The sequence below is a fragment of the Excalfactoria chinensis genome, chromosome 1, assembly GCF_039878825.1.
Source record: "Excalfactoria chinensis isolate bCotChi1 chromosome 1, bCotChi1.hap2, whole genome shotgun sequence".
NCBI classification, from domain to species: Eukaryota; Metazoa; Chordata; class Aves; order Galliformes; family Phasianidae; genus Excalfactoria; species Excalfactoria chinensis.
The window spans coordinates 124,778,941-124,794,342 of NC_092825.1; the positions used below are offsets into that span (position 1 = coordinate 124,778,941).

The 15,402-nt window shown below is 44.7% G+C and overlaps 1 protein-coding gene across 2 annotated transcripts in view; it reads right to left on the reverse strand.

The window, feature by feature from the left end:
• Positions 1 to 2,918: 2,918 nt before the first annotated feature.
• Positions 2,919 to 15,402, reverse strand: part of CNGA3 (cyclic nucleotide gated channel subunit alpha 3) — a 29,472-nt gene continuing 16,988 nt past the window's right edge. The window contains exons 5-10 of one of the 2 annotated variants that reach the window (XM_072342087.1): positions 14,950 to 15,129; positions 13,909 to 13,962; positions 10,686 to 10,805; positions 10,154 to 10,261; positions 8,491 to 8,597; positions 2,919 to 5,635 (exon numbers count right to left, since the gene is read on the reverse strand). In XM_072342087.1, the coding sequence (XP_072198188.1) occupies positions 4,227 to 5,635; positions 8,491 to 8,597; positions 10,154 to 10,261; positions 10,686 to 10,805; positions 13,909 to 13,962; positions 14,950 to 15,129 (1,978 nt within the window). In that variant the 3' untranslated portion in view covers positions 2,919 to 4,226. The remainder of the gene's footprint in view (positions 5,636 to 8,490; positions 8,598 to 10,153; positions 10,262 to 10,685; positions 10,806 to 13,908; positions 13,963 to 14,949; positions 15,130 to 15,402) is intronic. The other variant, XM_072342096.1, reaches the window with a different exon arrangement.

The following is a 15,402-nucleotide window of genomic DNA, read 5'->3' on the forward strand; positions in this document are numbered from 1 at the left end:
AAGCTTAGGTTTACTTAAGCTGTCACTGAAATATCTCAGATACTCGGAAGAGGACTGAAAGGATTGTTTCTTTTATAGTAGTGCTAGAATCCCAAGGGAACACGGTCATTTTAGGTGAAGGCTTTTGTTGATTGCTGAAAAGATTTCAGGGGAAGCCATCGGTGCGTGGGCAAAGATTGCTTAACTAAGGAACAGCGTGTTGTGGATTTCTGACTGGGCTTATCTACCCTTTGGCAGGCACAAGCGTGAGCCTGGACCAGGACAGCCAAGGAGAGCGCCTTCCATCCCCATGTCTTGAGAAGAGCTGACACTGAAGTGGGCTGGTATGAGCCGGGGTCTCCGTGAGTCACACTTCATCTAACGGCAGCCTTCACCACTGCAGTAGGAGCTTCGGACTGCAGTAATACCCCATTGCATGGGGATTAAAGACTAATGGTGGCTTTGGCTACCTTCATTCTGTGTCTGTCATAGAATCATTTAAGCTGGAGAAGACCTTTAAGATCAAGTCCAGCCATCAGCCCACCCCACCATACCCAACTAACCATGTCCCTAAAGTGCCACATCTACACGTTACTTGGAACACCTCCGGGACTGGTGCCTTCACCGCTTGTACCTGTGCACAGCTCCAACAATAATGGATGGGCCTCTCAGTGTTAACTGAGGCGACCAAACATGTTGAAGCCTAAGGTCAGTAGCAGGACCCAGGCCATGTGCACAATGGTCTGCCTGGTTTAGAATTGCAGGGATGTCCCCATTGCCCTCCATTGTGTGGAGCTCTGGAACAGTCAGCCCCAAGATTCACTCTAACTGGCCTAAATCCACGCATCATATGGAAATAGCGGGGATCTCTGGTGTTTGTTGGACGGATAATCTGAACTGCAGGGGAACTGACAGCTGGTTCTCTGAAAATGAGTGGATCTTTGCAGCACAGTTTGTTCAACTCATCAGCCCTGGAGGTAAGTGGTGCTAGAAAAAGATGTTTCAGTGCTTCTCCATCTCTTCTTGTTAAGTGCTGGAATAGTGCTTATTATTATCCCTCCCTGGGGAGGCGTTCGAGTTGCCATCCCTGGATGTGTTTAAAAGCTGTTTGGATGTGGTGCTCAGGGACATGATTTAGCGGAGGGTTGTTAGGGTAGGATGGTTGGGTTGTGGTTGGACTCGATGATCTTTAAGGTCTTTATCAATTCTATGAGCATGGAATGTGTCCAAAGAGGCAAAAAAGCTGAAGCATGAACTACACACAGGGCAGATTTATGTCAAAGCTGCATGATGTCCTGGGAGGATAGTTCTGGTGTGGGTGCGGTGGTAGAGCACTTGGAGAAAGTCTCAGAGCTGCTGCTGCTTCTGGAGCGAAGGTAATGGTTGTGCTCGCTCTGGGAGGTGAGGACAGCCCACCATCCGGTGCATGGGGCTGCAGGAGCCGGCGTCCTTGTGCACCCGGAGTCTGCCCTGCCTCTCCTTGTGCTGCAGACGTGGCTGTGCAATCTCCTCCTCTGCAGCAAAGCCCTGAGGGCTGCTGGCAGCTGCAAGCCTGGACATTTGGCTGGTGAGCCCAGTGAGTAAACTTGAGCTGGAAATGGTTGCAAAATCTGAATTTGGGGAACAAAAAGCCAAGCTGGCTGTAGACCTTCAGGGTGTTCCCTGGGATGTGTGTGTGCGTTGTTTCCTTCCACCTCAGAGCGGAAGGCAGTGGGGCTTCCCCGGCCTCCCAGCGGGCTCTGCTGCTCAGCATCCCCCTTTCATCTCTTTGCTGTAAATTTAGGGTGGAAATGGGGATTTCCAGACCGTCGTCTTCCCTCCGGGAAGCTGCCACAGCCCAAAGCCCGGCTTCAGCTGCCTGCACAGTTGCCAGACCCATCTAGTAAATAATTCATTTTGCTGTCAGGAACACACAAAGGGTTTTATGAACGCTGAATTATGTAAACATGGGTCTGATTCTTTTTGTCTGTTCCAGGATGGAAACGTTTATAGTGCCAGGGGACTCTGAAGCCAAGCACAAACACTGCCCTGTTGCCAGTCCATACATAAAGGCATGGAGCAGCTCTCCTGTGGTCAGCACTCGCTCCTGCTGTACTGCTGTGCCCAGCGTGTAAGAGGTTTGGATGATGAACTCTCTACTCATCCAGGCCAGCAATATGGGAGCAGATCTAAGCCTGCCAATGGATGGACCAGCTCAGAGAGACACTGGTGTGGGAGTGGAAAAAGAGCAGTTTGTTTCTTAATGTAAAGCAGAGCTCTCTGGTTAATAAATATTTGGCCAGAACAAAACTTGTAGGACCGATGTCTGAGAGAGTTAAGTGCAGGGCTTGTTCCTTAAGTCTTCCTGAGTAAGGTCTGCACAACCAGGCTGACCACAAACACTGGCTGTGTGAGGCTGTGTGTATGCAGGAGTGCTGGTTTGCTGTCACCACCCTTTACCATCGTTGCTCCCTCATCGTGGCCCTTCTGCACCCCTAGCAGATAGAACCCTTGGGTCTCAGCTTTGAGCAGCACTACCAGGCACAGTCCCCAGCTCCTCCCCAGATTCTGTCTGGTGCTAAGGTGTGAAGTGAGTACTGGGCCCACTGAACTGCTTGCCGTTTCAGGCTGTGTGTTTATGTGTTCCCTGACAGCTTTCACGTTCCTTGCTTTTGTGAACTCAGGTGGGCTCAAGGATCAGCCCAGCTCCTGCCAGGAGGGGAGCTCTGGGTAGCAGAAGGTTGTTAAGTGTGTATTTCTGCTGGATGAGGCCCCATCCCTGCTGTGTCTCTGGGCACAGAAGCAGGGTGCTGCCCCAGATGCCTTGCAGTAAGCACAGAATGCAGTGATCCCCACTTGGATTTCTGTCGCATCAGAGTCTTCTGGGCTATGTACTACTGGTAAAGTCTGTGATAAAACACTAAGAAAACGGGGTGAAGGATGAGAAAAAAACACAGTGCTACTCAAAATAATTTAATGTACACGCTGTATCCACATTAAGGGGAAACAAACTTCTTACAGAGATGGAAGATGGCAAAGGATGTGATTTCACAGTGCCAAAAGCTACACAGTTTTAAAGTGACCAAAGCCAATAATATCAGGAGTGCTCTTTTCTGGCATGTGATAAGCAGAGAGAAAGGAAAAGGGAACGGCAAACACTTTCCCTGATGGCTGAAGCTGTTGGAGCCATCTGGTGAACAAGTATTCTCACCTCTGGGGGTGTGGAGGGGCTTTGGCAAGTGCATGTTTGGTGTAAGTAATACTTGGGATGGCTCTACCTGTGTTAGTTGATGAAATAAAGAAAATACAGATCTAATGGCAGGAAAGACTGCAACAGGGTGTCCACAGCTTGTAGGAACCCTGTGGGGAGGGAAGGTCGGCAGGCAGACAGGGACAGCCTGTCCTGCAGCCCTAGCAGCTTACGGAATCATTTGAGTTGGAAGGGACCCTTAAAGGCCATCTATTCCAACTCCCCTGCAGTGAGCAGGGACACCTACATCAACATCAGGTTGCTCAGAGTCCTGTCCAGTCTGATCTTGAGTGTCTCCAGGTTCAGGGCTTCCATCACATCTCTGGGCAGCAAAGCTTCCTAGCAGTGTCCCTCCAGCACAGAGCAAACTCTATGTCTGGGAGCAGCTCTTTGTTCTTCCCAGGTTTTGTCAAGCTTTATTGCTATGCAGACATCTTCCATCAGTGAGCTTTTGGGGATTCCCTCTCAAGTGAGGGTTGTACACAGAGCTACACTGTGTAGGCCAGGTGTCTTCTCAGCCACAGTCCTACAGCTTGTGCAGATTGCTTCACTGTGAAAGAAGAAAGCTTCTGAGAAGCCAGGATGCGTATCCATGCATTTAATAGGCTAGAAAGGTAGACTGTGTACCCTATGAATATATTTTTTAAAAGCCTTAAAAAAAATTCATAATAATCCCTCTACTTTCCATATAATGCCGCCTTAACACAACGTGTGTGTGAAGAGACGGTGTGTCAAGACCTACGCATGCCATACACGCACTGGATGGTCTGAGCATAACTTAGAGGAAATCCACTCCCAGTACAAAAATGTACCCAAATGATGGACCAAATCTCCCCTACGAAGAAGGTGACATCATCCTATTTACAAGAAAATTCTGCTTCAGTTAAAAATGCTAAAAACCATTTTCACGTCCGTATAAAAATAATCGTGGCTATGTATGCGCACTCGTATTTATATACATTTATGGCTTTCACGCATTCCAACCTCCTCCATTAAGCGGTGAAATATAAATACTACATCAGTCCTTTTTCTGCTCCTCAGGTTTTTCAGGCTCTGCTTCTCCAACAGACAAGGTGCCACTACCATATTTTTTCACTCTGGTTTCTACTCTGGCGAGTCTCTGCTTAACTTTTTGTTGAGAAGAGCTGTACTCTGCCAACAGCCTCGCAAACCTCGTCTGCAGCGTATCCAGGGCTGTTTCAAGCCTGTCTATTTTTTCTTCCAAGTCTTTTGGGTCAGCTCCTGCTTTTGCCGCTTCCTCGTCTATTAAATTGTCTTTCATCAGAATTTGTCGGCCCTTCTCTTCCAGAGCCTTTTTGGCTTCTGGGTATTCTGTGAGGGCTTCCATTAAATCATCTTTAGACAAGCAGAACAAATCCGAATAACCGATACTCCTTATGTTGGCTGTCCTCCTGTTGCCAGATTTGCTGCCTTTGATGTTGAGGATGCTGATTTCACCAAAGTAGCTGCCGTCGCTCAGGACTACAAATTGGGTTATACCGTCATCTGCCACCACTGCCAGTTTTCCTTCCTTTATGATGTACATTTCCCTCCCAATATCTCCCTTCTTGCAAATGTAGTCCCCAGGACTGAAGACGGTCGGTTTCAGTTTCAGCACCAACTCGATGAGCAGCCCAGCTTCACAGTCCTGGAATATCCGCACTTTCTTCAGCGTGTCCAAATGGACGTTGATGGCAATTTCAGCCTTCAGCTTGTCGGGCAGATTTTTGAGAACTTCCTTTTCATCCACTGTTTTCTTATTGGTCCAGAGGTAATCAAACCACTTAATAACCCTGGCTTCCAAATCCTTCGTTACTTTTCGGAAATGCATGTACTGTTTAATGGAATCGACTTTGGCCTGGAATTCCGCCCTGGAGGCATTCATGTTGGAAATCATGGAGCCCACGTTACCGACGATGGTAGCGAAGATCAACACGCCCACCAGGAAGTCGATGACCACAAAGAGATACTCCTCGTCCTTCACAGGCGGAGGAGTTTCCCCAATGGTTGTTAGTGTCAGCGTTGACCAATACAGGCTGTAAATGTACTTTCTCGACAGGCGCCCATACTCTGGGATGGACACATTGGGGTAGACCCAAGAGTCAGTTCCGAAGCCAATTACCTTTGAAATTGCAAAGTATATACATGCGTTCCAGTGGATGATGATAAGAATGTACAAGACAAGGTTTCCAATACGAAACATGTTTGGATAATTTGTCCTGGTTTCTGTGCGGTCAAAGAATTCAAACAGGCGAGCAATTCTCAGCAGGCGGTTAAATCGCAGCTCGGGGTAGTTCAAACCCAGCTTCAGATACGCCAGGTCTGTCGGCAGAAGAGACAGCACATCCAGCTTGAACTGCGCTGTTTGGGTATAATGATCTCGTAACTTCTTTTCGTCCTTTACCAGCAAGCCTTGCTCAAGGAAGCCTTTAAAGAACAGAAATAGACATTCAGAATTACCACCAACGGTATGGAGCGACTCACTTACGTTTCAGACACCTGAGAACATGAAAGCTTGTACTGTTAAGCATATGGACAGGAACACGCCGTGACATCACATTTCATTCCATGTTTAGATACTTCAGTTAAGTAAATAGCAATGTAGCATATGCGTGTCCAACCTTCTGGCTCGCCTGGCCACACTGAGCGAAGAGGAATTGTCACAGGCCACGTATGAAATAATATATAATGCAGTTAATGTACATAAGCAACAAAACCTAGTTCTATTTTCGATTCAAACCAAAAAAAGAGGGCAACAAGAGCATGACACTACTGGGTTGTGCACATATGAGAGCAATGACTGCATTATTGACACAGCGCTCCCTGCAGTTTTCTGCCCAACTCTGGGACAGGAGGTTGGTCTGCCTCATATTTCATGAATCATTGGCATGACTCAGAAGGGAAGGTACGCATGTGCTAAGCAACTGTGCGTTAAAGTCAAAGTGGAATACTTTTAATAAATACTAAGTAGGTGAAATGGATTGACAGAGTGTTTTTCAGAAGAGTGCAGATACCCCCAAGACCATGACAGCCGTTTTCCCTTGGGCCATGCCTTTTCTATTGCACCTGTGTAAGAGCTGACGGGACGTTCCTTTTTACGGGGTGCTTTTGCTCTTTTTTTTTGTGCGTATTCTAGTGGGAGAACTACCAAGCAGAATCTTATACATTAGCATTACTTCATTCAAAAAACGCTGGAAAGTATTGGATTTTAAGAGCTATGGGAAGATGTAAACCACAGTGAGACCTTAAACTACACCTGTGTAAGAGTTGCTCGAAGGAACACTGCCTGAGCAGCACAGCTGCAGGACTGGATCTTACCTCTGAGAGCTCGCAGCATTAAATACATTGCACACTGCGAAACACTTGTATCCAAGTGTCTGCTAACTAGAGCAGGCAGGAGGAAAAGTGCACGGAGAGATTTCCTGTTTATCAGAGCGTGCCACATTTTGCTCCTCTTTTAGCAATCTCGCAGCAGCAACTATCGCAGAGAAGCATCTGCTGAAGGGGACCCAGCTGCACTTTGTTCTGCCCTGTGCAGCACTGCTGCATTTCTGGAATGTCTGCATACCTGCACATCTGCCTCATGTATGCGCGTGTCAGAACGTAGGTAGACGTAAACTGATGGTGAGTACAAAAAGAAGCAGTTCGTGTGCCACAAATGCGTCACCTCACAGGAAACTGCTGAAAGAGCTGCTCAAATATGTCGTTATTAGGGGCGCTATATGCTATACACCTAGACAGAAAGCTGGCCAGGCAACTGGATTTCTGACTCACCAGTATTAAAAATAGCTGTGAAAACACATCCCTTCTGAAGGTAGGCAACAGCTTCTCAGCTCTCATCTGTCCCTTCACATAACTGCATTCTATAGAAAAACCTCCTGAAAGCATCAAACCATGGTATGAACCAGAGATGACCAGTGAGAGGTGATGCTTTTCTGCCTCACTGTACGGAGTCATCGAGAGAAATACAGTGAAGCTGCCTCACACCACAGAGGAGCTGCCATGGATCACGGCAGCTGTGGGGCTGCCAGTGTGAAGTCAGTTCCTGCCCTGAGGCAGCAGGAGTCACACTGTTCCCCAGTGGCTTCCAGCACCTTGCAGAGTTACAGGAGAAGGCAGCAGACAAAGGTGGAGCCAGGAGAGGTTGCAAAGCGAGTTGTCAAAGACACCAGCACCTAAAAGGACCAACTCTCTCATGCGAGTGCCTCAAGTTGCAGCATACACTGCACCAAAGCTCTCAGGAGATTTCTGAGGCATTTCTGCAGTCCGACCCAGGCCTGCAGAACCAGCCTGCTCTGACAGCCACACAGTCATCACCAGGACAGCCTGTGGAAAGCTTATAGCTCACACTGCAGTTTCTGCTCAGTTAATTCCCAGCACAGTAACAGATACAACTGCAAAAGAGGAACTTAAGAGGGCAGAGTTGGCTTTTTAGCAGAACATAGCCTATACAAAGTAGTCCCCAAAATAGCAGTGTTGACATCTAGGCTCCAATCTGACAGACTTACTTCTCTGCTAAACAAGGTACCTGCTAGATTCTAGAATTCAGCTTCCTGCTGTAAGCTGTGTGCTTCTCAAACTGACAGCGTGTTTAGCCTCTGCCTTGTCATTATGTTTACAACTTGTCACAAGCCATAATTGGTGTAAAGCTGTCAGAATGGTTTAAAAAAAAAAAAGGAAGAAAATGTAATATTTGAAGATTTCAAAGAACTCTCATTTCTATAATGGTCAGTGCACTTTTGTACCTTTTCAAGGGACGCTTTGGGCTGTAGATGTACCAGTAAACAGAGAAACCAGGAAACATTTTCTGGCCCGGAGAGCAGCTACAGCAACAGCTCCTAAGTTCTCCCAGCCCCCTCCAAAAATAATAGCAGGAACAAGTCCCAGCCTCTGCTGTCCCCTAGCTGTGCTGGGATGCTGCTTGAAAGAGTGCTAGCTGGAACAGGGCAAAGTGCATCAAGGACTACTCTCGCAATTTAATGGTATGGACCGCTGTACAGCCTATATTATGAACATGTTTAGTTTCAAACAGATGATTTCTTTCAGGCTAGAATCAGTACCACTTGGGCACACGTAAATATGAAATCTCAGCCTGCCTGGACTACAGAAACAACATGAGGAAGCTGAAGATGAAACAAGTGAAGGGCAGGTGTTAGTAAGTTTAGCATTTTCCCAAAGCCTCCACTGCCGTTTGAGACAGAGCACCACACTGCTGGGTTTGTTTCTAGATTTGATATCCATGTTTGTATCAGAAAACTCTGTAAAATCACAGGAAAACTCACCTGTCCTGAATCTGACAAACATGTCAAAAACATAGATGATATCAGAGCAATAGTCCAGGAACAGCCATAATTTAATATGGTCGATTTGTAGCTCATCAAAGCAGGCTCTAAAGAAACCAAGATAGAAATAAAGAACATTAGACCAACTGTATAACCACAGTGTGCTAGTGTGGACTGGCAATGAAATTAAGGGCAGTATATCTCCATGCCTAGACATCTGCAAACTGAAGTAGGATCTTGCAGAATTCACATACACATCGCCATTAAGGTGATTCCCAACTAAAATACTTGCTCCTGAGTGGCCGACCATCTGCATCTCTCCCTGCCATTTGGCACAAGGTGAACGCTTTCCACAGTACTCCGTTAGTTGAACTGAAGTTGTTTCCCACGTCCCAAGCAGGAAAACAAACACTTGAGTAACATCTTCCCATCCTTCAAGCATCCATAAATGTCTCACATTAATTGAAGATGAGCCCTCATTGTCTGCAGCCTTCCCCACTGTTCTCTATTGGAGAATTTGCTGATGATGCAAAGCTGGGAGGATTGGCTGACACACTTGAAGGCTGTGCTGCCATTCAACAAGACCTGGACAGGCTGGAGATGGGAGGAGAGGAACCTGATGAGGTTCAACGAAGTCAAGTGCAGAGCCTTGCACCCAGGGAGGAAAAACTGCATCCATCAGTACAGGTTAGTGGCTGACCTGCTGGAAAGGAGCTCTGCACAAAAGGACCTGGGGGTCCTGGTGGGCAGTAGGTTGGCAGTGTGCCCTGGTGGCCAAGTAGGCCAATGGCATCCTGGAGTGCACTGAAAAAGTGCATGGCCAGCAGGTTGGGGGGAGCTGATCCTTCCCTGCTCCTCTGGCCCGGTGAGGCCACATCTGCAGCACTGTGTCCTGTTCTGGGCTCCTCAGTTCAAGAAAGACAGAACTTCTAGACAGAGTCCAACAGAGGGATGCAAAGAACGTGAGGGGCCTTGAGCATCTCCTTTGTGAGGAAAGTATGAGACCTGGGGCTGTTCAGCCTGGAGAAGAGAAAGCTGAGGGAGGATCCTTTCAATGCTTATAAATTTCTAATGGGCAGGGGCCAAATTGGTGGAGCCAGGTTCTTTTTGGTGGCTCCCAGCCACAAGACAAGGGGCAACAGGCACAAAACGGAGCACAGAAATATGAACATGAGGAAAAATGTCTTTACTGTGAGGGTGACAGAGCACTGGAAAAGGCTGCCTAGAGAGGTTAGAGAGACTCCTGGTGATAGTCAAAACCCGTCTGGATGCTTTCCTGTGCAACCTGCTGTAGGGAACTTGCTTTTGTAGGGGTTGGACTAGATGATCTCCAGAAGTCCCTTCCAACCCTCATGACTCTGTGGTTCTGCTATGACAAAGCTGCCAAGCTTGCAGTGGCCAAGGCACATCTCTGCATCCAGCCAGTAGATGGCACACCAAGGCCACAGCCGGCATTCACGGGGTTGCTCCTTCCACGTTACAGTTGGGTTTTTGAGGCAGATAAACGTTGACCATCTTTTCCCAATGGTACATATAAACACACATCAATCTTCTAGGTAAGCCACTCATAAAGAAACTACAGGGAGGTCAGAGGATGATTTATGTAGGAAACATAGAGACTTAAAGTTTGAATCCTAAAATTGTTATTAACTTAAATCCATACCTGCATATAAGCATACACCAGTTATAGAACACAGGTGCTGCAATTATGGTCAGCCAGTTGTAGTACATATTGCTTGAAGGATCAATCACAAAGATCTCTTTCTTCTGCCTGGAAAGCAAGATATGTACGTGTGTAGTGGAAATTTTACAGTAGCCTACTGGTAATCCTTCTTTTGGAGGGCAGTTATCTCATGGTTAATTCACATCTGCTTGAGAAAGTACTAGCAAAGAGTGCTGCTATCCTAAAACACCCCAATAGGAATAAAGTGATCTAGGACAGAAAACCAAATGACCAAAGGTAGATGAACGCCCTGTTACTGTACTGGGAAGCTGCTCATGACAAATGTAAACAACAGTATTAAAGACACAACAAGTTCGTTGAGCAGTTGCAGCTTTTCAAAAGCAAAAACGTATTAAAGGCTTGACATCCTGCAGCCTACAGATCAATAATTGTAGTAGAAGTTTCACAATTAAATACCATACCACGCTTTGGAGTGCAGGGGAGGTGTTGCAAGTACATTTGTTATACTTACTCTTCCTTCTTTTTGTCATCTTTTTTGTCATCTTTTTTATCATCTTTCTTTTCCTCTTTCTTTTCCTCCTTCTTTTCCTCCTTCTTTTCCTCTTTAACCTCTTTCTTTTCTTCCTTTTTGCTGTGCAACATATCGAAGTCTTAGAAATATTATCAATTTTCTAGCAGCTACAGGAGAGGGTGAGTAGTGAGGCACGGGAAACTACTGACCTGGATTCTGGATGGGGTAGGACAGGGTTTCTCAATGGTACCATTTATCCAACTGGTATAAATGGTTTACAGGTCGAGGCTTCTCAAACTAACACCACTACATTACACAACCAACTGGCTGATTCTGTGCATTAGTCATCCACGTTTTCTTGGCCTTTTCATACAGCAGTGTACCAGGCTGGTTTTAATTAAATGCTTCCAGTTTGTTCCACGTTTAGAATGTAAGCGCTTAAAAAGAAATCTATTTAATGATAATGGACCACAGAATGGCTTAACAAACTGTCAATATTCAGGATATATACAGAACCTCACATTGACCGTCTGAAGCTTTAATGATGATTACATGAAATGAGGCTGAACCTCTTTTCACAGTTCTTTTAAACCAGTGTAGCTGTAGTTAATTGATTACCTCTGGTTTCAGCAATCGCCTTGGAGAAGAATCCCTGTCAATGTTTGAACATGAGCAGCAAATGTAGAGAAACAAGGCATGTCTCATTTCATTTAATCTCAGACATCTACATACAAGGAAGTAATCTGATAAATGTTTTATTATCAACACATTTAATATGAGCTATTTTAGATCTCTCTAACAGGACAAGATGATGTGAGTGGAAGAAGATAGCACTTACCAACACAATAGGTCTATGAACAACTTCTACCTATCAGCAATGTGTACACGCTCTAATTCTTATCCTCAGACATTTCCAATTTGGAAAATCTCAGACTAATTTGCTGACAAAAAAACTCCTCCATGTCAAGAAAGTACCTATCGACTTATTCAACACCACCGAAACCTTTAAAATTACACACTACAAGGGGCATAACTGGAAAATTATTCACACAAGCTTCTCAACTCAAAGAAACAGTTTTTCATTCATCAAGGCTGACTTCTACACAGCAGCAGGAACCGCTACTCAAATGGATATTTCTCTGCATTGGTTCCTTGGACTTCTACTGCTTTTCTTCCAAATCCGGCCTGAAAACACCTTCCTATCTAGAAAACATGTCAGGATTTCACTGTGCACTGCTACACTTGATGTCTGATCTAAAGTCCATTAGAATAGGATAGGATAGGATAGGATAGGATAGGATAGGATAGGATAGGATAGGATAGGATAGGATAGGATAGGATAGGATAGGATAGGATAGGATAGGATAGGATAGGATAGGATAGGATAGGATAGGATAGAATAGAATAGAATAGAATAGAATAGAATAGAATAGAATAGAATAGAATAGAATAGAATAGAATAGAATAGAATAGAATAGAATAGAATAGAATAGAATCATAGAACAGAATTACCCAGGTTGGAAAAGACCTCAAAGATCATCAAGTCCAACCTCAGCCTAACCACAGTACCCCTAACTCTAACAGCCCACACTTATTCTCTGGCCAGAGATCTGTCAACCACCGATATCTTTTAGAAGTGAGACTCTTCCATTTCTGTGGCTGCTGTTCATCTCTTTCAAGGTAACTCCTTACCACAGTCCCAGCTACCTGTAGTCTGGCACTTGAAGCCACTTGGAAGAAAAGGCTGGCCATAATCAAAGTCTTGAAAGCACTACATATAGTTCCCCAACAGCAGGAACTCACAGGTCTTCCACACAAGGAAAAACACCTGCATCTCTTTTCCCTCATCAGTACTGCTGACTAAAGTGTAATCCAGTTAACAGCTGTTTGTGCCTGTCATCTTTGACAGTGATACAGTGGCATCTATTCAGTGTCTCCAGTACATTAAAAGAAGCATCTTCAGACGCAGAAGATGTCTTCATTATCTCCAAAGAAACCCTGTCACAGTCTCTGAATGAGCTGAATATTTGCATTTCTCAAGTGTCAACTACTTTGCAAATCAAGTAATTTTCAGACAGTCAGGCAGGTAGACAGACAGGTGTTGTCTTTATTTAGCAATAATGCAACACTTGAAGGATGTAAGTTGTGCCTGAGGTACGTCAGTCATTGTTAGAAACAGGCTAAGCAGCATTTCCATTCTAATCAGTCCTTTGGGCCCTGGCTAGCGTGCCAGGCTCCGGGCTTTTAGCACCTTTAATTTTCCCAATCTAAATAAAATGCTGCACATTTCTGTCACTCTTTGCTGCGTTTCCATCTCAGCTTTAACAAAATGTATGTGAGCAAAACCAAAACACTGCTTCAGAAGCAAGAAGATACGTTTAGATATGAGCACAAAACTTTCGCAGCATCACTTCTAAATGAAGTTTGCTGCTAGTCCGTGACATAAAAATCTACTGGTAGATGCCAGAGAGGAGGCATGTCTTCAAATAGCCGTAGTTTAATACATGCAACAAACATTAATGTTGAGTGATTTTGTATTACAGGAGTTCTTTACCTTTTCAAAAGATTTCTCTCTGGTCTGAAATTGTAACATATCCTTGTCAAAGAAATAAAACAGAACCACTTCTGTCAAAATCTCTGTTGCAACAGAAGCCTTATGTTGCCTATCACACTCTTTACACCTACAGCAACCATATCAGACTGAATTAAAATACACATTTCAGAAAGGTGGCTAGTGTTCATTCTGAATGCATACAGAAAGAGTTTCTTGGTACCATGCTCAGGATCCACATCTCACGTGACCACTTGAATTTTTTGGGGGCACCTGAGATTTCCAGAAGGAAATTGGGTACATTAGAAGAGGAGAAGGGCCATCAGAAAATGAATATCTTAATCTCATTTTAAAATTGAAGCACTGATAGAGCAATTGGTAATGCAGTGAAGTCAGCCAGTTGAATTAGAGGAGGTAGGGACTAAATGCTTAATTAATCTGATTTGTTCCTTGGAAGGTAAGGGTAACCAGGCAAAAGGGATCTTGAAGGATGCTTCCAATACTGAGAAAACTAGATCTTTCTTCATAATTAAAACCTTAGAAAGGCTTAAAGCCTTAGAAAGGGCTTAAGATGAGATAAAGGGTTCATACTACAAAAATGTTACTAGGCTGGAAAGGGAAAAAGAGGGGGAGCTAGTAGCAAGAAGGCGTATGGAAGTTGTCAGTACTTACTCTTCATTGGTGTTGTTGCTAAAGTTGACATTAAACCTGGCCAAGGGCCACGGACTGCAGTGATTGAAATAAAACGTGTTTGAGAGTGTAAAGTTTCTTGGCATTTCATACACGTGTTTACCAACATGACAGACTGACTTACTAGCCTCTCACATATACACTGATAAGATTAGGAAGGTCAACTTTGACTGCGGCGATAAGCCCCTTTGCATAACTATTTCAAGTCACCAGTTTCTATTTATCACGTGCTAGGCATGCACGTTTGTGACCACATCTGATGGCTGAAGCTTGTTCTCAGGCGCATTAGTGCATGGTAATATGCAACTCACTATTTTTAGCCCTGTAAGCATTTGGTTGCTATTTTAAACATTCTCCAGTCCTTCCAAGCCTTCTTCACAGATGCAGCGCCCTGGCTTCTGTGACAAGCATAGCTACCAGTGCTGCAAAATTAAGTTTTCACAGTAGAACAACTGAGAGTTACTGTAATACAGCCACAGCATAAACAGGAGAAGGCAAGGATGGATACTTCCAAACTCACTTCTTCTAATAGCCTTTTATAGAGGCTTGTTGGCCCAAGTTCAGTGTTCTCTCTAATGATTTGGAGCCTGTAACTGTTATTAATACAGGCATCTGAAACAAAATCTTGTCTGCTCATTTGAGCAAGTAGAGGACAGCAGTCTGGCTAATTCAACAAAATGTGCTTTTAAGTTGAATTTCTAAGGAGCAGATCAAGTGAAGATGATGAGGCTGTGCCCACTGATAACAAATCAGTGTCACCTATAATACCATGCAGAGTTCTTCAAAGTTCTTGCTTTAATATAAATTATTAGCTGAGATTTGAAACATATCAAGTGATTACCTGCTTACCTACCGATCTCTAATGGAGTAAAAAGCCATGGGAGTCTGTGCTCCATAGCATAATGCAAAGCAGAAGGCAAGCTTTTGTCTTTCAACTTCATTTTCCTCTCTTGGCTGGTGTTACATTTAGAACAGTAATTTACATATTCAGTCTTCCCCTAAAATGTAAGTACATCTTCTTACCTGTTTACTCCCCCAGGCTGTTCACGGATGCCCAGGAAGGAACGGATGTTACTCTGCCTGCTGGACACCTCTACAAACTCTGGCCCTCGGATACGCTCTAGGAAAGAATCAGGCCTTTGGTCTTCATGGTGCAAATGTCTTGTGGCCCACGACCTCAGAGATACAACAAATCGTGACAGCCTGTGCAGAACAGACACACAAAATTGAATGAACCACACAAGAATGTCAGACGGTTTAAGTCTTCCCCACATTATCAGTTCAAGAGGATTTTTCTCCACTTCTCCACCTGCCACAGAAATGAGGCTCGACAGATTAACAGTGTGAACTTAGATATTTTTCACAGTTTTATACATCATCTTCTGCAGTTGATCGGGGAAGTATCTCACACATCGCCACTGTAACAGCACTACAGAGGCAATAGAAATATTCTGATTAAAGATAAATTTGCCAGCT